Source organism: Manis pentadactyla, chromosome 1 (assembly GCF_030020395.1).
Source record: "Manis pentadactyla isolate mManPen7 chromosome 1, mManPen7.hap1, whole genome shotgun sequence".
Taxonomy (NCBI): domain Eukaryota; kingdom Metazoa; phylum Chordata; class Mammalia; order Pholidota; family Manidae; genus Manis; species Manis pentadactyla.
In genome coordinates this window covers 222,896,593-222,923,097 of record NC_080019.1, presented here as the reverse complement: position 1 = coordinate 222,923,097, position 26,505 = coordinate 222,896,593, and the positions used below count along the sequence as shown (strand labels likewise).

Sequence of the window (26,505 nt, the reverse complement as noted above, 5' to 3'; positions counted from 1 at the left end):
AATATTATTTTTATGTAATTGACAAGATGCAACTCTATGGATTATGACATACATGTTGGATCTATTAACCCTAGCATAACCCCATATTTTAAATTATTGTTCTTGAGGAAAAGCATTTATTCTGTTCAGTCCATACTTTAACGTGATTTAACTTTGTGTAAATCCTTCGTGTGGTTTAGAGGATGTCAGTGAAAAATTATTTTGTGATTTTATTTGTGTCTTGTCATAGAGGGGACTTTTGTGTAACTTATTTACTTGATTGTATTTGCTGTTTTATTGAAGTATCATTGATATATAATCTTGTATTGGTCACAAGTATATAATACAGTTGTTCAGCAGTTACCCATGTTATTAAATCCTCACCCCCACTAGTGCAATTAATACCTGTGAACCTAGGAAGATGTTACAGAATCCTTGGCTGTATTCTCCACGCTGTGCTACCATCCTCATGACCAGCTTGTATTATGTTTGAGAATTTTTGTGCCCTTTAATTCCCCTCACCCTCCCCGTGTAAAGTGGTACTCCACTGGGAGGCTTTCAGAGGCATAAGAGTCATGGCTGTTTAGTGGGCTATGGTAAGAAATGCCAGCCAGGAAAGATGAAGCAGTTGATTGTATTTTTTTCTAGATTTCTAAAGAACAACATGTATGTGGTTTTGCTCTAACAAGCCATATGTATGCTAGTACATTCCACACATAGAAACTTGTTGAATTACAACAAACATCTATCTGTGAGCATATATTAAGGTTAAGAGGTTTAATACAAACAGATAAACCCCACTGGCATGCAGGCCACTTTACAACACTGTTGCGTCTTCCTTACACCGAGGAATTAATAGTATCTTAGAGGCAGAATGGTTTGAATGCTCAAAGTATGTGCACATTGCATTTATTCTTTTCTATGCTTTAACTCAGTGATTCCCAAACTTCATTGTGCATAAGTTAGTCCATAAGGTTCATTACACAAAACCAGGTATCCTAAACTTTAAGGGCAAGTTAAGAGAAATTTATGGAAGTTTTGAGCTGAGTGGAGTCCTGTCTTCTTTCATTACGTGCCACTACTCCGCTTCTGTGCTTCCCACCCCCACCCCCTTTCTTTACACTTCCTGTTTCTTTATGCTGAAGGGTTTCCTTAGCCCCGTCTTATCTCGGTTTCCTTTGATGTTTTCACAATTCCAGAACTAGTGTTTCTCTCAGAAACACAAATAGAGTGCCAGTTTGTGGGAGAATTAAGGCATATATTCAGCAAAACAAGATTATGATGATAAAAGTCAGATAAAAATTCCAAGGAAAGGTGAGGTGATGTGCATTGCCCAGTTTGTGTATCGAGAGTCAAGTCTGGCTGGATGAGGTTTTATGGCTGGATGGTTGGTCCATTGATTCACTCACAAATGTGCACTCAGTCTTTTATATGTACAAGGCCCTGTGCAAGGGGGAACATCTGTTAATGAGGTAAGTATGGTCCTGTCCTATGCTCTTGCCATGCAGTCTAGTAGGTTAAACAGACATTCAATTTGAATATAATGAGTGTTTCAAAGGAAGAGCATGGATACTTTGAAAATGTCTGAGGGAGAAACCTGATCTAATCTTGGATCAGATAGTGGCATATGTCTGGAGGTAGTGCTGTTGGGTCTGAATTCCAAGATAAAAAACAGTAGTCAACTAGGTGAGAAGGAATTTGTTGAAAGCTGAGCAGTCTAGGTATAAGGAATCATCTGAAGGCTTTCTGGGAGTGGAAGGCTGGTGTAGCTTAGAGCACAGAGTAAGGTAAAGTGGCTTGAAATGAGCCGTTCATGCAGAGCCTTGAAGACCACAGAATGTTTTACTTAATCCTACAAGCAATTGATTACTTTATCCTACAAGCAGCTTATTTCAAGTTTTAAACAAGGTGATTACTTCTGTTTGTTGGTTTGCTTTTTTCATGCTGCCTTTGGCACAGATCGTGCTAGGGAGAATGACAAGTCAGTGGGCAGGACAGAGATGAGCCAGGCTGTTGCAGGTGTCCCGGTGAAGGGAAAGGTAGCTTGGGCTAGGGCTGCAATGGAGGGAAAAAGGCGGGAGATACTTAGGAGAGCAAATTGGGAGGATGGGATTGGCTAATAGCTTGTGAAGACAGATGAAGTGCCAAGAACAACCCACAGTTCTCTGACCTAATCACCTGGATATATAGTGTCCATGTTCACCAAGATCAGGAACCCAGGAGAAGGATTCCCTTGAGGCAGTGGACTGTGAGATAGGTAATGGGATATACTGAGTTTCAGTGATTGCCTCTGAGACAATTAAGTGGAGATACTGAGAGGAGAGTTGAACATATGGATGAGGGGTAGAGAAGTTATCTGGTTGAGAGCCATTCCAGATGAATATTTAAAGAAAACATCTGTGTGGGTTGGCCAGCAGCTTTGTGTCATATAATTGTTAATGGGATGCCCAGTATTACATAAATTTGCAAATGTATGCGAATAAAACCTTTTCTCTTTTTCTTTTTAATGAAGTATGATCCTGTCCTTACATGACAGCAGCAGTGAGGTAAAGTGGAAAGATAAAAAGCTTAAAATGAGGTCATTTGTAGAGTTCTCTGTAGGGAATTGCCAGCCAAACATGGTGCCCAGCACTTTGTATCTCCATCCTGCCAGTGAGCGCCTGTCTTTTATGGATTAAATATTGAGGTTTAAAGAAGTTAAATAACTTATTCAAGGTCATTTGGCAAATCTGGATTCTAACAAGAGCCTGTTTGGCTTTATAACTTTTTCTCTTTCCACAAATCCATTGCAATCCAGAAAACACCTAAACTGGAATACTAATCTCTAGTCAATTTGCAATCATTTTTTGAAGAATCCGTGGTCCCATAGACAGATGAATGTCCCCATTTCAGTAGCACACCTCCTGACTTCACTGCGTGTTTCTTGTACCAGAGTCCTCTCAGCCATGGAAACTTCAAACCTTTCTAGCCAAGGAAACAGAAACCTCACAGTCGCCGATCCTGGTCGTTGGACAGGCCGCCTGTAGCCCAAACCTCAGACTCGGGCCCCTTCTCCCACCAGGGCACACTGCGCTGCTCTCCCTTGGCTTCCCCTTCAGCGCTCACGTTTCATTGCCGAGGCCCAGTCAGCCGTTCTTCCGAAACACCTCTCCTGCTGTTCCTTTCTCCAATTCTTACTCCACCTAGCCTAAGTCAGCCTCCCGTTCCCCATTCACTGCCTCACGTTTGCAGGGACCTTGTAACTGGTCTCTTCCTAAGGAACCTCTAAGCCTATGTTGCCCTTCCTTGGGGTAACTTCCCTATTACTTGGGAATGAATTTTTAGATTGATTGACATGTTATAGCTGTATGGTTTCTTAAATTAGCAGTGGCTTTCTAAAATTATTTACACTGAAAAGATCAATTATCAATTATAAAAGGGCTCTCCTGAACATTTTTTGTAATTTAATAATAAAACAAGCAAATTCTTGGATTTAGCATAGCTTTGTAGCCTGTATGAGTCAAAAATGGGTATTTCATCCTGCCTGCATCAGAGTTTTGAACTTTGGCAATTGATGCTATTATCTTTACGTAAATAACTATATATGTCTTCAGTGTATATGTTTGTATATGTGTGTATATACACACATACAGTTATATGTTTGGACGTGTATGTATATACACACAGCAACCAACATACAGAGGTATATACTGCTTTGCAAAAGTTCTTATTATACCACTTAGCTTTTGTGAAAAACCTATATTAGAACCTGTTTTCATTAAGCAAAAGAAATCTGAGGAAGATTTTTGCTCTTAGGAAGAGGCCCAAACTGAAAATAGCATGCATTTATCTTGCAGCAAGCTGTTGTAGGCATTGCACACCCCAAGCAATGAGAGTGTCCCCTCCAAGCTCCTTCCCCAGGAGCCACATTCAGCATCAAGCCTCCATAGCTTTGAACTATGTCTGTGATCATCTGTGCTTTATCTTGATTTATTTTGTTCATCTGTTAGCAAGATGTGTCCTAAGGTATTGGAAAAGCCTAAGAGAGGTTTTTGATTCTGGGAATGCTCAAAATTTTTTCTATGTAAATTAATGGCAGTTGCTTTTCCGCTTTGCACCACTTTGGCTTAGGAAAGTTTTCATAGGAACACTGTTCTTCCAGACAGCGGGGGAAACATGTAGTTCTCCACCCCACCCTGTGTCCTTTCCCAGTTTCCATACAATTTTTTATAAAGTAGCTCATTTGTGAATTCCTTCTTATATTTTGGACCAAAACTGAAATGGAATTACTAGACCAACCTGCAGTGCCCAATTTTCTCGTTTACCTAGTATAGAAGTGAGGATTGCAAACATGGAGGCAGTACCAGTTTTCATCTTTGTTACTAAGCTAGTAGCTGAAATAGGCCGGTCATCCTTCCTGTAGTCCGGAATCTGACTCTTTATCAAGGGATACCACAGAATTGGTTCTCAGAGAAGAACCTTCTTGAAGTAAGAGTTGCTCCTGCAGCTGCTCAGTGGGGGGAAGGGAGACGGAGTCCGCAGAACTTCAATATCTACCTTCATGTTTTCTCAGCTTTGGAATTTGAGAAAGATCCACTTTTAAGAAAGGAAAAACAGCCAGTCTCTACTTCTGTGCTGTGGACTTCCGTTGCCCACAGTGGGCCAAGCTCCTTGGTAGTCATGGGAGACATAGAGCCAGCCATTTTATTTAGTAGAGTGGCCTCTGGTACAGTTCTTATGACATTTAAAAATTGCCCTTAGGTTGTGGACTCCTTGAGGACAAAGACCTCATTTTAATATCCTGTGTCCCACAATCTACCTTAGCCACTGGCTGCCTAATTGGCTTTCAGTCCATGTTCATGACGTTAATGAAGATGGATATCCAAGACCTTCTGAATGTTCATGTTGTGTTTTACTTAAATTTTTTTTGACATAAAAAATTTTTAGAGGGCTCTTAACTCTTTAATTCATTCTGGCATGACTGTCCTTTCTATCCATTTCTTTCTCACCTAATTTCATGACAGAAGGGCAAGTAATGATTATGTCATTGTGAAAGTAAAGGTGTAACGAAATAAAATCATTTTGGAAATCAAGTATATACACAGTGAAGTTTATTTGATTTTGTCAAGCTGGAAAAATATAGAGGTAATATGCCTTGGATTTGTTAATACATTGTTTTAGTAAGAGTTTGAAACACTTAGTAAATATTCTGCGAAAGTATTTTTTATATTCTTGTAGTATTCGATTGTTTCTTGTCTCGATATATTTTAACAAGAAAAATTTTCACAGATTCTTTTAGTCATGTTGGTCTTTCTCAGTATTGTGATGATTTTGCATTCTTTCCCCAATGGTATGGAAAGAGAATAAAAGTCCTATTAAGTTGCAAAATCAAAGAATGGGTTACTTCATAAAAAAGTATAGTTAGACTTCAACACTGTTCCTCTGAAATTTTATTTACTGTGAAAAACTGCTTGTATGAGGCCCTCTTCCTGTGAATCAGTGTTAGACCTTCATGTTCTTAAACTCAAGGTATGTGGCCTAATGTATTACCTACCAATCAGGAGATCAGCTGTGGCTTATATGTATTTCTGAACAGCTCACATTTTCAGATGGTTCATTGTTAATCTGTTTCTCTTAACAATGGGACTCTAAAAGATTTGGCATCTGACATACTCCTGTTTCCTATTTAACAATACCTCCGTTCATTGAGAGCTCCCAAAGTCACCTATATTACAATATTTTTAAGAAAACTCAGTGTTCAAGAAGTAGCATATGTGTCTTTATAGCAGTAATATGTATTCTTTAATCAATAGAAATCACGTGTCAGTGAAACACATGCAATTGTGTTTTCTTTGTTTCTCTTTACAAAGTATTATTATATAATTATTTGCATCTAAACTTATATCCTTAATTTTCCATTTGTTGTGCACATGGCACCATTTAAGATATTTTAAGAAAGCATTAACACTTCCTTACTGAATTATGAGAAAATACGTCTTAAGAAAGAATTACCATATAAGCAGGTGAATATTGTTTTCTCTTGTCTAACCTTTGCCAAAATCCAAAATATATGCCAGCTATTTTTTTTCTTTCATTTATTTAATTTATTTTTTAAAACTTTCTGTTTTCATGAATAGAGGATTACATCACCTAAACAGGAACTGCTGTTAACTCAGAATTTATGTCTGAGGGAATTTCACCATCACAGTATGTCAAATTATCACTACACATTGAATGAGTACAATTTGAAGATATTTGTTTAATTGATAGAGTGAAGGCATAAGTATAAATTACCTGGCACTTCAGAAATTATTACGCACTTAGAGAAAAAATTTCACTTTGCACTTAAAAGTGTTGATGTAAAGTATTAACCAATGTTTTGGTTAATAATTTAGAAAAAACAATTTTCTTTCTAAAACATACCAACTGGGGAGAGGTTTTGTCCCCTGATAATATTTGGCAATATTTCAAACAAGTTGGTCACAATTTAAAGAGTGTTTCTGGCATGTAGTAGGTAAAGGCCAATGATGCTAGTTAACGTCCTGAAAAAGCAGAGGATAGACCCTCATGACAAAGAATTATCCCATCCCAAATATCAGTATTGCTGAGATTTAAAAACTCCAAAGTAATCCAAGAAAGGAAATATTTCACCAAAATGCACATCTTTCCTTTTTCATATTATTAAAAAAGTAGCTCATGTGTGTGAGTATACTTGGGGGCAGAAATGTATTGTCTGCTCCTATCTAAAAGGTGGAATTATGCCAGCTATTTTTAAGCTGCATTAGAATTAATTCTATATTATTACCTATTTGTAAAGTATGTAAACTGCTTCAAATAGTGCCTGTCCTAGTGAGCACTGAGGTTTTGCTTTTATTATTATACCTTGATTTTAAAGATGGAAATGAAGTGCCTTTTTGGATTTTACATTGGAATTCCATATTATCAGTGTTCACTATGATAAAATTATAGGTTAAAGAGCTCTACAAAAGATTTTCTGTCTTCATCTTTAATTTGCATTATGTTGTGCTTTGTTATTTATGTTTCTCTTTGGGGTTTCTCTGTAGATTTTTTTTTTAACATGTTACTTAAAAACTTCATTTTCTTAAAATTCTGCATCCTTTAGCTAACCAATTTAGAAAGCCATTCAGATTTCATGTCTCTTAAGTGGTATTGAATTGGAAAAGCAAAGGATTGATTTTCCTGGGAGCATGCTGTAATATATAACATTTAATAACAAAGTACAGTGCTGTAAATTTGCTTTAAAAAATGTTCCCTTTTTCCGCAATTCCCCCAACTCCGCCTGAGGGTGGATATAAGTGTTAGATAAAATTGAGATGATGTTACATTAGGGTTTTTGAAGGAATTTTTCATTACAAAGGAGTTGGGTATTTATTACATTTTAAAATATAAGTCAATTGAAAAAGGGAATCCACTAAAAGACAGTTTGAATGTTTTGTAGCAGATTGTTCCAGGTTTTTTTCTCCACTTTATTTTAACATTGATTCAGATGGAGATTTTAAGTCAGCTTCTAGAATTAATAGATAACGACATCTTATCCTTCTGTTTTAGAATGTTTTTTCTGAGATCTGTTTATTTATTCAAGAAATATTTATTGAGAACCTGCTGTACGCCAGATGCTATTCTAGACTTCGATCCATTAGATACCCCACTCCCACCTTGTCTTTAACTTCCCCACCTTGCCCTGATCTTCCAGTTCACTCCTGACTTCAGCAGTTCCCAGTGGAAGTTGGCCTGACAGGTAGGATATGGTGTGAGGCGAGAAGGGCAGTCACAGGTGACTCCAGTGTCCAGTGAACCTGGACAACCGGACTTACATAATTGCTTTTAATAAAGATGGGAGAAACTGTAGGTAGAGTAGTTTTGGAAGGAAGGTAGAATTTGCATATAGACATGTTTAAAGTGCCTAGTGGACATCCAAATGGAAATGCCAAGTAGGCAGGTGTAAAATAATAGAAAGTGTGTATTGGTCTCTGTTGCCAATCCTGGCACAGAGCTCCTCTACCTTATGAATCACTGAGTGGTCAGAGTATCTTTGGTTATAATATTTTATCTTTGACCCTAGTTCCTGACACAGAGCTCCTAAATCTCCTGGAATTTCCTGGGTAATAGGAGTGAATTTTGTTCTAATGGGGCAACACTTGATAGGCTCCTGTATGGCTTAATTTTATGGTCCGGGGAGCTTCCAGGTTGGTGGACATCCTCGTACCGGGAGGGTGACACGCCCCAACGCCACAGGGACGGAAGCTGGAGACCCGTCCAGACCTCGCCCCGTGTGTGTCTTCATACGGTTGTTCGTGTGTATCAGCGAAAGAGTTTTCCTGAGGTCTGTTAGCTGTTCTAGAAAACAGTCAAATCCAAGGCTGGGGGTTATGGTAACCTCCAGTCTGTAGCCAAATCGGACAGAAGTTGTTAGGTAACCTGGGCACCTACTACTTGGGATTTACTTCTGAGGTGGGGCAGGGGGCAGTCTGGTGGGACTGAGCCCTTAACCTGGGGTCTGCTTTAACTCCAGTTAGTGTCAGATTTAAATCGAATTACAGGGATACTCAGCTGGTGTTATAGAGAGCTGCTTGTGTGAGGGTGTCAGAAGTGTTGTGAGTGTGGTGGTAAGCCTAAGAGTAAAGGAGAAATGCAGCAGTGATCTTCCTCTACTACAGGGAAAAAATGCTGATCTTCTAATCAAATGTAACAAGATGTCAACCAGGATTTTTCAAAATAATCAAGATTGGTTTTATTGTTATATATGTTATTATGTGTGGGTGTGTGTTTTAAATGTTATATATATTGTCTACAGTAGAAGTAGCATATATAGAACATTTTATATGTGTGTGTATCTCCATTTCTGTATTTATATATATTCTACTTCTGTCGTAGACAGTGTGCCTTGCTCTGAATTATACTTTTGAGATACTAACTAATGATGATAGTATGTTTTATATGTAACTGTATAAATGATTCTCAGATAGGCCTCCAGTAGGGTTGTGGTGGTGTTTCACTCAGAGTATGCAGTCAGAGCTTGCTGACCACCGGTGTATTTGCACAGACCTCTGCTCATTCAGGAAGTTAAATGAATGCCTTGGATGATTCTGTTCATAACTTTTTTTTTAAAGCAAGCTTACCTCATATTCATAAATATTCATAATATTTATATTTTATAAATACTCCTTCATGTCCATAAATATGTAACTACCTTATAAGAAAATCCTTTTGATACTGGAATAACCAAACTCATATGTGAGAAATCAAATCCAAAACATAACCACTACCCATAGCAATAGTCCTTCAGGACTGGAACCCATTAGACCTTCTTGGTCAGATCTTTTCTTCACCAGATACATAAAACAGAACCTGTTATATGCCAGATGTGACCCAGAGGGTCTCTGTTCTCATTTGTTGTTTAGTCAGAATTCTTCCACAGCTGTTTTCCAGTATGAGTTGTATAGGTGCCACATTTTCTGAGTACCCATACCTTTTTTCCTGCCAGGTGTAATTTTAGGTATTGTCATTTCTCTCAGTAATTTGTTAGAACCATTGCCATAGCTTGTAATGTTCCAGATGAGAAGTCTGGTACCTTTCTGAATTTTTCCCTCACTCAGTCATATGTTCTTTCTACCTGCAAGTTTGTAGATTGTTTTCTTGGAAACAGAGTTCAGGACTTTACAAGGTCTATGTCGAGAATAATTTGCAGATGTCTCTTAATTAATGTCTCTTAATTTGCAGATTCACGTTTTTCTTTGGTCCAAGCAAATTTTCTTGTTATGTGTTTTCTCATTCCTTCTCTTCTATCTCTTCCATCTTTCTTCTGCTGGAACTTCTGTTCAGCTCATTACATCTGTCTTCCAAGCCTCTTATCTTTTCTGTTATGATTTCTGTTTTGCCGCTTTGAGCTATTTCTTCCATTTGATCATCCAGACCACAAGTTTGGACTTTGGCCATGATCCATTCTTTCCTTCAGTTAGTGTACTATATGGTTCATTTGGAAAATCTTGCTTCTAGCTGCAGGAAGACTTGTCTCTGCTTTAATTAAATCTCCTAAGTTCCTTATTGTTTTTCTGACCCACTTTGGCCTCTGTCTTCAAGCAGCTCTGTTTGGTTGTGGGTTTGCTGTCTTTGTCCTGCCTGTACACTGTGTGCGGATGCTCACCTCTCCTGATGTGTTCTCATGTTCTCTTTGTTATCTCACTGGGGCCCAGTTCTGGTCTTGACTCTAATAATTCAGGGAGACATAACACCTAACCAAGAAGTCATCAGATCCCCACCAGCCAGACTTTTTCTAGAACTGCTAATGTATAATCCTTTTTCTAGGGTTCCAAGATGCTAATGTTAAGGCACTTGCCCAGCTATTAGAAAAATTTTAAAAACACATTACAGTTCTCTTTGCTACACTCCAAGGCTTTTAATTCCATTAAACTGTCTGCAGGCCTATATCTGTTGTGGGTAGGCCTATATCTGTCTGCAGGCCTATATCTGTTCAGACAGAGTGAAAACAGTGGTGGGTGTAAAGAGGGGTGACTTGCCACCATCATTTTCTCAGGATCTTCTCTGGGCCTAGATTTTTTTCACTCTTCATTCCTTTAATGGTTGAGGATGTATACTTTTGCCTAGACTTACCAGGTATGGGGAAGAAGGCATTCGGCATGGAATTTGTAAGATGTGTGGGATAAATTATATTATAGGTATGTCAATTTTTGTTTCTTTCCCTGTAAGAGGTTCGACACCCTCCCTGGACTGTTGTTCAGTGATTTGCACTGCCTCCGGGTCTCTTGGTCAGGCTTGATGTTATGGCCTGGTTTGGTCAGTGGGATGTGTGTAGAAGTGATGGTGTTGCAGTTCTGAACAGAGCTTGAAGAGGTATAACAGGTTTCTCTCAGTCCTCTCCTTTTGTCTTGAGCGTGGCATGCCTCAGATATGGTCTGTTCCTTCTGATTGGGTACTGAAATGAGAAGACGCTGGAAGCAAAAGCCACAGCCTGGGGGCAGCCATAGCCAACCTACAGCTGACCTGTCCTGTGAGTAGGACAAACAAGTTTGTGGTCTGCCATGGACATATGAGGGTTGACTGATAAAACCTGGTTTGATTTCTCATTCCTTCTTTTATTAGCTAGTATTTTTTTTCTATCATTTAAAAAATCTTTTATCAGACTCCAAAGTCTCTACTTCCTATCTCTGCTAATTAATCTCTAACTTGGGGATACATGCAAACTAATATTGTAATTATGGCCAAACACTAATGACCTGTGGTAGAAGGCTCACCGATAATGTGATAGGACCAACCCATGTAACAGAACTGAGGAAAAGGTAACCAGTAACCTGGGGGCAGTGTCTTGTGGTAGTTTATTATGCTCGTCTGTCTAATTCCCTAACCTGTACCCAAAATTATTTCTCTGAAAGCATGGCTTCTCTCTAAGGGAACAAAGTAGATTATTTATGGTTCTCAACACCTGGGCTTTCCTGCTGTGTTCTTGTACCATGAAGGAAGAAGAGCTGACTGGGAAAGCACTTACAGAACTGGGTTTCCAGAGCTTCTATTTCCTGGGATATATATGTATGCATATTTATCTGACTTGTTGACTTAACTAACAGTTACAATGAATGGGGTCTATTTTTTGTATTTTATCCATTTTGTATATAATTGATCACTTTTCTTTTTTCTTATTATTCAGTTATCAGAACATTATTTTCTCAAATATTTGTAAATCAATAGCTGACAAGTGGAAAGAATATTTATTGGACTATGAGCCTAAAGATCTAGATTTTACCCAAATTCTGTCACCAGTCTCACTCCCTCCTTTCTCTCATGCCTTTGCTTTCCTCCATTGGCTCAGATGATGGTTACTGAGGGTATTTTCAGGAAGGACTGTGCTACTGCAGGGGTGAAGCCGGGCCTTAGCCCTCTGTGTCATTACTAGGTGTGTTCAGAATCGGATGCAACGAGAAGAATGCCAGACACCCCTCCTTCCTGCCCTTAAACACGATGCCATCTTTTATTCTGCTCTGCAGCCCTTCTCTCTCATACTGTAAACTGCTGGTGCTACCTTCCTGCTCAGCCTACTTGTTGCTGTTTTATGTTAATGGAGCTCTTTTTAAGTGTTTTTACTGCCACGGGATTATTTTGAGGAGGTTGGGGGTGGGTTGCTGAGGGAGGAAGGTAGGTGGCCGTGAGAGGAAGAGGCGGCTGGGAGCGAGGGAGCAACAAGTGAGCTACCCCCATGGCCTCTCACTATATAAATCTATTTTTATTCTTCATAATTCTTTTCAAGTTGTAATTTTACATAACTGTTCAAAGTGTGTAGCTATACAAATAACTACCTCAAAATTAGGTGAGGTTTTTAATTGCTCCTGGCTAGTCTTAAAATTTATTTGCTTTGTTTTTTAAGAGTTTGGGAAACCTTCAGAAACTGAAAAACAAATTTGCTTCAGAAATGGGGAAAACCTGGATAACTAAGCATGTGCCTTAGAGGGACAACTGGTGGACTGTTAAGGAGAACAATCTACTTTCTATGGTAGGACTGCTTGAGGGGTTGGTTACTCGTTTTTTCCTTGTCCCTCTTTTTTGCTAAGTAAAGGGTTAAATGTGCTAGCTGGCAGGGAAGGAAGGAGTTGTAGGTGGGAAGGACAACTGAACCTATACCTTCTCAGCTGCAGAAGACAGTCTTAAGGACAACTTTATTTCATTTTGCAAGGGATTAAAGTTGTGTGCAAATTCTAGCTGATACTTGACCCTGTGCCAGAGTTCTGACATCTTGACAGGAATTCTGGTTCTGAAATTTCTGAGTCTCAGGCACCTCTCTGCATTATTCCCTGGCTGTTTTCTTAGAATACTTAAATCAACACGGCTTAACATGTTGGAGATGACTCTGAAGAATTGAAAACGAACTTCTTGATTTGCTCCTTATATACAAAAAGAAAATTTCAGGTTTTATTAGCAGAAATCATCCTAATTGCCGAGTAAATATTGAAAGAATTGTGGGGAAATGCACAGATCATTTAAGAAGCCAATGAAATAGATGGATCACTGAAGCAATCAGGATATATGTGTGTATATATGTGTGGATTTTTATATAAATATTTTTAAAAATTGACCTGAATTAAATGGGAACCTTTAAAAAGTATTTCTAATTTTATATATTAATCCCAACTAACAAAAATAGTTCCCTTTTTTTTAAGGTAGGGCACAACTGGTATCTACTTATGACCTCATATTTATATTCTGCCAAGTCAGACATACATTGGTAATTATTGATACCCCAGTTCCAACATAAGTAAAGTTTATAGACCCCCGGAAGCAGGATTAAATCTTAATGCAAGTATTAAACACTTGCTATGAGTCAGTTAGTATTTTATAATCATTCACTGGAAGTGTGAAAGCCTGTATGATTTTTTCTTTTTTCTTTTGGTATCATTAATCTATAATTACATGAAGAACATTATGTTTACTAGGCTCCCCCTTTACCAATCCCCCCACAAACCCCATTACAGTCACAGTCCATCAGCATAGTAAGATGCTGTAGAATCACTACTAGTCTTCTCTGTGTTGTACAGCCCTCCCCACACTATACATGCTAATCGTAATGCCCCCTTTCTTTTTCCCCACCCTTATCTCTCCCCACCCACCCTCCCCAGTCCTTTCCCTTTGGTAACTGTTAGTACATTCTTGGGTCCTGTGATTCTGCTCCTGTTTTGTTCCTTCAGTTTTTCTTTGTTCTTATACTCTACAGATGAGTGAAATCATTTGGTACTTGTCTTTCTCCGCCAGGCTTATTTCACTGAGCACGATACCCTCTAGCTCCATCCATGTTGTTGCAAATGGTAGGATTTGTTTTCTTCTTATGGCTGAATAATATTCCATTGTGTATATGTACCACGTCTTCTTTATCCATTCATCTACTGATGGACACTTAGGTTGGAAAGCCTGTATGATTTTATGATTTCCATTTTGATTGAATTGTTAAGTTAAACTTGATAACTAAAAGAAGATTTCTTTGCATTCTGATATATCTCATTATTAACATGGGCAATTTTAAAGGATGATTGTGCTAATGAAAGGTTTTAAGTTGGGCTTATCTCTGCATGTGACTATTAGGCATGTTCAGAGATAATATATTTATAATCTGTAAGATACATCTAGAATCCCCTATGTATTAGAAATGACTGAGTAAAGAGAAAAATAGTATTTTATCAGATAAAATGAAAGGAAGTCATCAAGGGATATTAAATATGCAGTGGTCAGAAATGACAGATTTCTGATAGTCAACCTGGTAATATCTCTAAGGTATTTAGAAAAATCAAATTTTGGAGCTATATGTATACTAATGTTCTATTAAAAAAAAGAAAAAGAAAACTAAAAAATTAAACCTAAGTAGGTAGAGATACATCTGAAATGTCAGTTAACTTTGGTACCTGGAGGTAAGGCACTCACTTTGACCTCTCCTTTTAGGTTTCAGTATATGAATTTTAATCATAAGAACATAGTTGTGCTTTACCTGTACACTTATTTTTTATTATGGAAAATTTAAACCATATACAAGGTAAACGAAATAGTATAATGAACCCCAAAGTACTCATCACCAGGCTTCAACAGTTACCGTAATATTGTCATTTTTATTGTCTATATCACCACCCACTCTTTCCCTAGATTACTATTGCATTTTTTATAGCATATTTGTAGATAAAATTTTAATATATTAAATGCACAAATCATAGATGTCCACCCTGAAGAATGGGTGCACTCACCCCTGTTAATGATATTAGGTATTTCCATACCCTAGAATGTTCTCTTGTATCCTTTCCCAGGCATATTGCGTACCCCAGGTTAGTTTTTCTTTTTTTTAGAACTTTGTGTAAACAGAACCATACAGTATGAACTCTTTGTGTGTCTGACTTCTTTTCTTCAACATAATATGTGTGAGGGGCATTAATGTTATATTATAACATGTATCAGTACTGTCTTTCCATTTATTGCCAATATTACATTGTGTGATTAGACCACAATATGTATAGCCATTCTCTCATTGATGGACATTAACTATTGTGATTAAAGCTTCTGTAACATTCATGACAAATCTACTTCTGGATATATATTGTCATTACTTTTGGATAAGTACCTAGGGGTGTAATTTTTGGATTAAATAAAATCTTAGCAAATCCCTTTTGAAAGTGATTGTACAGCATTAAGTTCCTACCAGCAAAATATGAGCATGGTTGCTGCATATCCTTAGTATTACGTGGGGTTTTCAGTCTTTCTGATTCCAGTCATTTTAGTGGTTGTACAAGGGCACATGAATGTGTTTTTCTCTTAAATAGTTTGTGTTTTTCTTTTAAATAGTTCTTAAATTATGCTAAAATATATAAAAATTTGCCATTTCGACCACTTTATTAAGTTACACTTCAGTGTCATTCACAGTGTAATGCAGCCATCACCACTGTTTAATCAAAGAATCTTTCAGCACCCCAAACAGAAGCTCTGACCTACTCATTAAGTAGTAACTCCTACTACTGTCTCCCCTTAGCCCCCGATAACCTCTGATCAAGTTTCTGTGAGTCTGCCTGTTCTAGATATTTCATGTAGGTGAAATCATACATTATTTGACCTTTTGTGTCTGGCTTATTCACCTAGCATAATGTTTTCAGGGTTCATCCACCCTGTAGCATGTTTCAGAAACTTCATTCCTTTTCATGGCTCAGTAATGTTCTATTTATGGATAATACTGCATTTTGTTTATCCATTTGTTTGTTGATAGACACTGGGTTGTTTGTTTTGTTTTGTAAATGATGCTGTAGTGAAGATTGGTGTACAGGTATCTGTTTGAGTCTGTGTTTTCAACCATTTGGATTATACCTAGGAGTGGAATTGTTGGGCTGTATGATAATTCTGTTTTAAGTTTTCAGGGGAACCACAAGAGTGTTTTCTCAGTGAATTGTAATTATTTCTCAGATGGCTAATCATGTTGAATATCTTTTCATGTGCCATTAGAGATTTGTGTATATTTCTTTGTGAAGTGCTTGTTCAAGTCTTTTGTACATGTAAAAAACTGGGTTCTTATTTATTTTTCTTTCTGAGGTTTGAAAATTCTTTGTATGTTTCGAATAGATGTCCTTTGTCATATATGTTTTGTGAGTACTTTCTTCTAGTCTGTGGTTGCACTTTTATTAATAGTACCTTTAAAAATTAGAAAAAGTTTTAATTTGGTAAAATACATGTAACATTTACCATCATAACCATTTTAAAGTATGATTCAGTTGTGTTAAGTATTTTCGCACTGTTGTGTAACCAGTCTCCAAAACATTAATCTTCCAAAAGTGAAACACTTGTACCCATTAAACAATAACTCCCTATTTCTCTCTTCACTTGGCCCACTGGCAGCTACCATTCTACTTTCCATGAATTTCACTACTCTACATACCTACCTCCTCTAAGTGAAATTAAACAGTATTTGTCTTTTGATGACTAATTTATTTCACTTAGTATAATGTCCTCAAGCTATATTCTGTAGCATATGTCAGAATTTCCTTCTTTTAAAGCCTAATACTCCTTTGTGTGTGTATATATCTCGTGGCGTATGTGTGTGTATCACATTGCGTTTATCCATCATCCATAGATGGACACTTGGGTCGGACAGTTGGGGCTTGTACTTTTTGACTATTGTGAATTATGCTGCTTTGAATTTGAATGTACAAATGTCTCTCTGAGACCTTCCCTTCAGTTCTTTTGGGAGTATACCCAGGAGTGGAATTGCTGGATTATATGATAAGTCTATTTTTAATTTTGAGGAACCATCGTACTGTTTTCTAAGAGGCTGCACCATTTTACATCCTTACCAGTAGTGCTCAAGGGTTTCAGTTTCTCCACATCTTTGCTCGTTTTTATTTTCTGGAGTTGTTTTTTTTTTGGTAGTAACTCCCTAATGGGTGTGAGAAGATATCTCATTGTGGTTTTGATTTTGAGCATCTTTTCATATGCTTTTTGGCTATTTGTACACCTCCTTAAGATACCTTCTTAAAAATCCTCTGCTCATTTTAAAAATTAGGGGGCTTTTTTGTTGTTATTGTTGAGCTATAGGAGTTCTTTATGAATTCTGAATATTAACCTCTTATCAGATTTATGATCTGCCTGTTTTCTCCCATTCCATAGGTTTTCAATCTGGTGATCATGTACTTTAATGTGTAGAAGTTTAAAATTTGAATGATGCAGCCCCATTTGTCTAGTTGTGCTTGTGTTGCCTGTGCTTTTGGTGACATACCCGTGAAAGCATTGCCAAAACCAGTGTTACGAAGGTTTTCTCCTACGTTTTCTTCGAAGAGTTTTATGGTTTTATTTCTTATATTTAGATCTTTGATCCACTTTAAATTAGTTTTTGTATATGGTATAAAATAAGGGTCCAGGTTCATTCTTCTGCATGGTAATATCCAGATTTTTTAGCGCCAGTTGTTGAAGAGACTGTTCTTTCCCCATTGAATGGTCTTGGCACCATTGTCACAGATCATTTGACTGTGCATGTCAGGTTCTATTTCTGGGGTCTCTATTCTGTTCAATTGGTCTGTATATCTTGCTGTCACCGCCATATTGTTTTACTTAATGTAGCTTTTTAGTAAGTTTTGAAATCATGAAATGTGAGACCTCCAACTTGTTCTTCTTTTTCAAGATTGTTGTGGCTATTTAGATTATCTTGAGATTCCATATGAATGATAGGGTGAATTTTTCTATCTATGCCAAAAATGCCTTTGGGATTTTTTTTAGCAGCACCTTTTGATAAGTAGAAGTTTAAAAATTTGGTGTATTCTAATTTTTCAATTTATTTATTTATTTTATGGTTATTGCTATTCATGTCCTTGGAAGTCTCTTACTTCCATGTCAGCCAGATATTCTTGTCTGTTTTCTTCTAAAAATTGTATAGGTTTAGCTTTATCTAGTTCAAATCTTACTTATTTAAAATACTAATTTTGAACTTTCTCTCCTGTCTCTTTGTTTTGTCTATCTTATGTCTATTGTACTGATGAGCATCCTGATTACATAGTAATCCTTGAAATTAAGTGTTAGTCCCCCCATTTTGTTGTTACTTTTCAAGATTGTTTTAGTTATTCTAGGTCCTTGGCATTTGCACGTAACTTAAAAAATATCAACTCACATTTAAAAAACAAAGGATTCTGCTAAAATGATTGGGATTGCATTGGAGCTGTAGATTATTTGTTGGAGACTTGATGTTTTAGTACTATTGAATCTTCCCGTCCATTCACATTATATTCTGTATTTATTTAGGTCTTTAATTTCTCTTAAAACTATTTTGTCACTTTTAGTACACAGGTTCTACATCTTCTGTTAACTTTTTTCCTAAATAGTTGTTATATTCATTGAACTCTAAGCAGATTTTTAAATAATATTTGTTTTTCACTTATCTGCTGCTAGTATTTAGGAATTCTATTGATTATTATTATTTTGTAAGTTGATTTCTTAAGATTCTTGAGAATTTTCAGCATAACCAATCATGTCATTTGCGAATAGTTGACAGTTTCACTTTTTTACAACTTTTATGCTTTTTATTTCTTTTTCTTGTGTTATTGAACTGACTAGGACCTCCAGTGCAGTGTTGAATAAAAGTTATGAGCACAGATATGCTTGCCTTGTTGATGATCTTAAGGGTAAAGCATTCAGTCTCTCACTATTAAGAATGATATTAGCCATATATGTTTTTATAGTTATCCTTTATCAGATCGAGGAAATGCCCTTCTGTTCTTATTTTGATGAGCTCTTTAATCACGAGTCTCAAATACACCTACATTTTTAATAACTTGGTTTTAGAACTTTAGAAGTGTAGTGGATTATGGACTGATTTGGCACTGCTGTTACTGTCATTTGAAAATAGTGTGATATGACTGGTACACTAAAATGTAAACTGATATCCTAGGATCTATTTCCACCCAGACAAAATTTCTGTGATGATTTTGCAGAATGTAGAGAAAGAAAGTCTAATAATTACTTTCAGTGAAAAGATTTATTAAGAACTTCCTATGTCTAGTACACAGAGTTAGCATTTGGGGATACCCTCAAGGCTTTTGCCTTTGAGTTCTAAGAGATTTACTTAACAAGTTTCTCACACTCACCTTTTCTATATGAGATTCAGTACTCCTGGGTCCATTTTGTGCTTGCTCTAGAAATTTTATATATTGTACAAACCTAAGAAGTAATTCACTTTAAATTTTTACTACTTTTAGGTTAATTTCCCTTGTTATTAAGTATATATTCTTTTCTCCTTGTACAGTGTGCATAAATGGATTGTAGTTGTTAAATAATCAAAATATATTTACTGTTAGAATTCTTTCCTGGGCTGCCAAATACCAGCAGACCAGCTTTGAATGGTTCTCACTGTTTTAAGTTTAAGAATACGATCACTTTGGGGCAAAAGATTTTTAGGTCTTCACCTTGATTTATCCTTAGTTACCCCTAGAGTTCAGTGGGAAAAGATACAGAGTATTTAAGAGGAGAATGGCTTTGTTATCTTTGAGACACTAGAGTGAAAAACCCTAAATCAGGCACAGAACTTTGGACAGTGCTGTGCAACAAAAAGGATGCTTCCAGATACTTGCATGTGGGTCACTTGTAAGGTCCTTTGAAATTAGGAATCGGGCAGTTCTTGGACCCACTGTGATATCCATGGCTAGCCTAACAATGAAATGCCTTCTTCAAATCCCTTTTAATTTGAGGTCTTCGCAAACAGTTCTGATATTCTGTGTTTGGTTTGTTTGTTGATTTTTTTGGTTTGGTTTGGTTTTTGCCTTACTGCTAGAGAATATTGGGTTATTTCTGCTCATGAATGATAGCTTTCACAGCTTTTAAAATGTACTTTCTTATTCCTTAGGCTTCCTAGATCACACTCATAGTAGTATTGTATTCAGTTGTATCTTACAGTCAAGTCTTATTTTTTCAAAAATGTGTTGATATTCTAATGTGATTTTTCCATTGAATATAGAACTTTAAAGCTAAGTGATGACTTAGAAATCATCTCTTCATGTCTCCTCGGTTATCAGTCACTTAATTATTTATTAAGGGACTAAAGGTTATCAACATTTGTTTTAAGATCACAGGATTGTAAGCATTGATGGGCTTCAGTGATGTTTCTAGTCCAGTACTTGGTGAAAGGCAAGCGTGCTTATGATGTAATTTTGTACATTCTTTTTCATTAGTAATGCCCAACACTTCCTTCCACTGTTTGCCACACTCATATTTCATTTTATCTACTTCACATGGAATCCTCACATGCACTCTTGTATAGAACTAGGGCTGTGTTTATTACTAAGCGGAACCCATGTTGGATTTTAGCAGGTTTTTCCCCTCTACATCTGCGTCTTTGATGGTAGCTGGATTTACTGCTGCTCATTTATTAGTGCCTTGGGTTGTAACAACCTTATTCAAACAAAACATCTTAAATGGAGGCATTAAAAAGGTCACAACAGTGAGCTGTTTTGTAACTTTTGGTGTAATAAAATGGGCATGTTGTGTTTTGGAATATAAGACCTCTGAGTCCAGCTATTCATTTTCTTCATCTATAAAACATTTAAAAATAACAGCTTACATCTGCTTAGGGTTTAAAATTCCACATTTTGAAGAAACATCACTGTTACGTAACTCCAGACCAGACGTGGAGTGGGGGAGCTAGCTTTCTGACAGGCCCATGTTCTGTGGAAGTTGGGTAAGTATTTGTTTTAGCTGTGGAGCCATATTTGCTGGCGGTACTTCTTTCACATGTGGGCAACACATTTTCATTATTGTTTCTTGGTATTGTAAATGACAAACATTCAATATGATTTTGACTTGAAGAATATTTGAAAAATTTTCATACATCAGGAGTTTTATCTTATGAGAAATATTTCACTCCCAGAAACCAGAAATAAATGTAATGGTTTGAACATTTAAAATATGTGTAATTACCTTGGACTGTCAGTTAATCTTATTTCAGAGAGTAAAGTTGGGGTTTACTGTTGGCTCACTTTTAAAAATACCCAGTGGAATTGTTTGGCCATTCCAAATGTGTGATTTTTAAATTACTTCATTAAATTGAAGGATCAATCTAATGAATAACTTTTAATAGAGGAAAATGGGCAAAATCCTCATCTGCAGGATTTAAAATCTAATGTTAGTAAGTACCAAAAAAGTGTGAATAACCTAAAGTGCAATTTTATGGGTGATTTTAATTAAGAAGTGAGGAATGCTAGCATGGACCCTTACAGTAAGTTGTAGGGCATTTTTTTCATCTTATAAATGTGAAATATTTATATTCTTGTTAAAAAGTGATATATTTATATTTTGGAGAGGAGAGTACAAAGAAGAAAATTAAAGTAATCTATAATCCCACTACCTGTTGTCCTCTTGGGTGTTTTATTACATATTATAATTTTTTCTTAATTTAGACAAGGTTTTAAAAGCTATTTATACAGTCAGTTTTGGGGGTCTTGATAGTTAATTGGAAATATAGCACTTGAGTTTCAGAATGGACTTTGTCAGATGCTTTCACATTTTGGTGACAAGAAAACTAAAGTAAATTCAGTTCCTGTTATGGAGCATTGACTTAGGGTGTGCTCCTTATTTATGAAGGTGCCAAACTTCTCTGAAATTCTGGTTTGTCAACCTCAACAAGTTCATTGATGCTGATATATATATTTTTTTGCCTCACTTCCTCTTCATACCTGAATAGAAGACAGATTTTTCTTCCTGTGTCCATTGTCAAGCTCAGGGCCATTTGGTCCAGAAGAGTAGGACACATGATGCTAGGCTTTTAGTTTTTGATTAAATATAAATATTTCAGAAGTAATTTAATGCCCTTAATTCATGTGATGGTAAATATCCATTAATTCCCTCAAAATCTTGGTTTCTAGGACACGTGTGTATATGCATGTGCACACACACACACACCCATTTACCCATTTACATATTGATAATGCTCAAAGTTCCTATTTACTTTTTTAAATTAAGGTAGCATTGATATACAATCTTACGAAGGTTTCACATGAGCAACATTGTAGTTTCTATATTCACCCATATTATCAAGTAACCCCCAAATACTCCATTACAGTCACTGTCCATCAGTGTGTGTGAGTCTGTGTGTGTGTGTATATATACACACACACACAGACTCACACACACATATATATAGCATCTATAGTAAGATGCTGTAGAATCACTACTTGTCTTCTATGTGCTATACTGCCTTCTCTGTGCCCTGCCTACGTTATGTGTGCTTAATTAATTCCCTTATCCCTCCCTTCCTGCCCACCCTCACCACACCCTTTCCCTTTGGTAACTGCTAGTCCTTTCTTGGATTCTGTGAGTCAGCTGCTGTTCTGTTCCTTCAATTTTTGCTTTGTTATACTCCACAAATGAGTGAAATCATATGGTACTTGTCTTTCTCCACCTGGCTTATTTCACTGAGCATAATACCCTCTAGCTCCATCCATGTTGTTGCAAATGGTAGGATTTGTTTTCTTCTTATGGCAGAATAATATTCCATTGTGTATATGTACCACATCTTCTTTATCCATTCATCTCCTGATGGACACTTAGGTTGCTTCCATATCTTGGCTATTATAAATAGTGCTGCGATAAACATAGGGGTGCATATGTCTTTTCGAATCTGTGATCTTGTTTTCTTAAGGTAAATTCCTAAGAGTGGAGTTCCTGGGTCAAATGGTATTTCTGTTTTAGATTTTTGAGGAACCTCCATATTGCTTTCCACAGTGGTTGAACTAATTTACATTCCCACCAGCAGTATAGGAGGGTTCCCCTTTCTCTGCGTCCTCACCAGCATTTGCTGCTCCTATTTAACTTGCAATGGAGCTGAGTACATAATGATAGTACTGGGGCTGTGCCTTGCTCAGGAGAAGCATGCCTATTACAGCCCATTAGACTGTGACTGGGTATTACATAGGCTGGTGGGCAGGGTCTCCTGGAGTTCAGGTATTTTAAGAAATAGAGAGGTGAATTCTACATTAGACTCTTACAAAATTTAATTAAAAACAAATCAAGTACACCATTGGTGAATTTATATGCATGTAAATGTCCCTAGATGCTTTTAGGTAGATGAATAGCAGTCAGGGCACTGGATTCAGATTGTCTGGGCTTCTTAAGTGTGCATTTAAGCAGTGATCTTCTCTGGGCCTCCATTTCCCTTTCTTTAAAATGACGATAGTAATAATACCTAACTGTCTTATAGGGTTGTTGTGAGTATTCAGTTAAATGAAAAGTAGGAAGTGCTTGTTGGTACAGTTCGTGACACATGACAAATGCTGGGTAATTCAGGTTCTTACCGTAGTGCCCTAACTGTAAATGCTTCTGTAAGTGGCATTCTGTTCCCTGCTCATGCTTCCTTGCTACAGATACCTCTTCTTTCCAATGATGCTTGGGCCTAAATCAGCTCTGGCCTCTTCTGGTCTGTTCAGATCCCTGCATGAGCTATGCTTTCCTTCAGGGGTCTGGGCTGCCCACCCCAGACTTGCTGCTCTGTTCCTAGGACCCTGTTCCTTTGCTTACTCTTGCAGGTGGTTCTGTATGTCTCTGCTTCTGTCTTTCAAACTCTAACACTTGGCCTGCTGAGGAGTAGACAGCTCTAGCTCGTAAGCAGAAGCATACTTTTAAAAGCCTCTAGTCTTTATTACTTGTGATGGGAAATACTTGTCATTTCAGTAGCCCAGATCTCCTATGAATTGTGCTTCTCTGTTTCAGAAGTTCTTCACAGCATCATTTTATGTCCCTTGGGCTCAAAAAGATGTAGAACTGTACAGTAAACTGTAATTAAACAGTAATTACAGTTTAACTTAAACAGTTACAGTTTAACTTTTGTTCTCCTAAAAACTGTATTTTACCTGTAAGTTCTTTTAATTTTAGCTTTACTATATACATAAAGTTAAAATGAAGTCATGTTTCTAAATAATAATTATAAGTTCATACAATAATGCTAGACAAACTGCTTTTTCTTGACTATTTGATTTTTTTTTTTTTCAGATTCCTTTCTCATTGGTCCAGTTTCCCTTATGGGAGTCCTTAAAAGTAAGTTTTACAATGTTGATTTAAAATTCCTCTCTAATTATACAAATACTCACTGGTTTCAGTGTAGAATACTAGAATATGGTATTGTCTAGCAGTTTAAAAACTTAAAATAATTAGCAGTTGAAAATATTTTTTCGGTGTGATTTATATGCCAATTCAGTCTTTTAAACTTGTTCAAGTTTCTAAGGCTGGGAAATAAGCATAGCAGGAATAACTGAACTCCACAGATATTAAGGAAACACTTAACTTTCTTCGGTATTGCAACTCTTCTTTCTGCTTAACTGAATTTTATTTCACTTTACTTTGTATGCATGTGTGTGTACAGGTTAGGTAGTAACAGTGGCAGTAAATGGAGAGGGAAAGAACGTGAGGCCCTGAGTGTTTGTAGGCCTCGCTGACCCACAGCTAGAGGCAGGCCGCCATGGAGCAGCAGGGCAAGTGGTTCTGACTGTCCCCTTCCCTCTACACTGCTCATCCCAAGCAGGCCCGGAGCTCCCAGTGAGGAGCAGAGTGTGGGGAGTTGTGAATCAGCCGCAGGGCAAGGTCACTTACATGTTTAAAAGCAAACACATGAATTTTTAAAATGTGTTCAAAATTTGCAGAGATGATATATATATTTTTCATCATTTGGGGCCGTGATTTTGAAAATTTGGTGTCATTATATGAATTGTATGGGTGTTTTCCAGCATTTTAAAGACTATAATAAAAGAATAGTAGCATCTTACATGGTAAGGATAAATCTTAGTTTGTAAAACATCAGTGTCGTGCACATATGTAGACACACATCTCTTCAGAGTACAATGTAAAGTGTATTTCTTACTCTGTATAATAATGGTAAAAGAATCTGAAAGCCCTTGTTGAAGTGAAAATTATTTATAAATGACCAAACTAAAATGTCAAAATGTCTAGATAGGTACTTGATAACAATAATATGAACTATTATGAACAAATATGAATTACTAACAATAATATGAATGATTATTAACAATAACAAAGATGAATTACTCCTATGATTGTATGGACTTAGTAATCATAGAGTACTCATGCGAAATGTCTTTTGAAGAATAAAATTATTTGGACTCTGAGAAGTACTATGTTGAGGTAATATACTAAGGGTAATAAAATGAGACAAAACATGAGTCTTATAAAAAAATGGACCCTAGAATATAAAGTATTGAGAAATACTTCTTATAAGTGGTCTGATTTTAAGGAGTAGTTCAGCTTATTTTATATAGTTTTTTTGTGTCTTTTTTTTTTTTTTTATACCATTTCCTATGTGATGCCTGGTAAAAATGGGCTTTCTGGGCCCTGTTTCTGGGCATGATATAACGGCGCTCCAACGAGAAGGTCACATTCCTTGAGCATAACAGCTCTCCTTTTCTGTGTGCGACAAGAACAATGTGGCAAACAGCTGTCCAGCGAACAAGACTCACTTTATTAGTGTCTCAATAACCCGCATTCACGCAGCTTCTGCACACTAACGTCTTTACGCCCTATCTCCGCATAGGAATATCTTGAGGCCCAAAGAGGGACAAAAGCATGGGGCTTATTTCTTTTCAATACTTTAAGGGTATTTGCAGTATTCTAGTTAGTTAAGGAATGTCTAGAATTTTTCAGAGTAATCGTACATAACAATGTTAAGCTTTAACACTTTTCTTCCAGCCAATGTTAAGATGCTGTAAGTAGTTTATTTTAACTCGGGTTTATTGAGGAGTGATTTTCATGCAGAAAAATTCACCCTTTATGAGTGTACATCTTTATGAGCTTTGATAGATGTTTATGACTCCGACCATGATGCAAAACCAGAATACAGACTGTTGCTACTTTTCCCTTTCCCAGAATATCATATACAGGCATACCTTGGAGGTGCTGCAGCATCAGCTCCGGACCAAGTGACCTTTTTGGTTTCCCAGTGCATATAGAAGTTATGTACACACTATAGCATAGTCTGTTAAGTGGGCAGTAGTGTTATAGCTAAGAAAACAATGTAAATAGCTTAATTAAAAAATACTTTATTGCTCAAAGATGTTAACCATCATCTCAACTTTTAGGAGGTCATAGTCACTGATCACAGATCACCATAATAAATATAATAATAATGCAAAAGTTTGACATACTGCAAGTCTCACCAATATGTGACACTAAGACACAAAGTGAGCAAACGTTATTGGAAAAATGCCACTAATAGACTTGCTCAGTGTAAGGTTGCCACAGACCTCTTGTAATTTAAAAAATGCAATATCTGAGAAGCACAATGAAATGCGGCATGCCTATAAATAGAATCAGAAATTATATAGCATTTTGTGCCTGGCTTCTTGCACTTTGTATGATGCTTTTGAGATCCATTCATGTGTTTGCCTGTAATAGTTTGTTGCTTTTTGTTACTGAGTAGATTCCATTGTGCAGGTGGACTATAGTTTATCCATTCATTAGCTGATACACATTTGCATTGTTTCAAGTTTTTGATAATTGTGAGCAAAGTTGTGGTAAATA

The 26,505-nt window shown here is 36.8% G+C and overlaps 1 protein-coding gene across 2 annotated transcripts in view; it reads left to right on the top strand.

The window, feature by feature from the left end:
* The window catches only part of SLC25A26 (solute carrier family 25 member 26), a 143,914-nt gene that overhangs the window by 79,749 nt on the left and 37,660 nt on the right, over window positions 1–26,505 (top strand). For both annotated transcript variants that reach the window (XM_036878426.2, XM_036878424.2), the window contains one exon: window positions 23,968–24,012. In XM_036878426.2, the coding sequence (XP_036734321.2) occupies window positions 23,968–24,012 (45 nt within the window). The remainder of the gene's footprint in view (window positions 1–23,967; window positions 24,013–26,505) is intronic.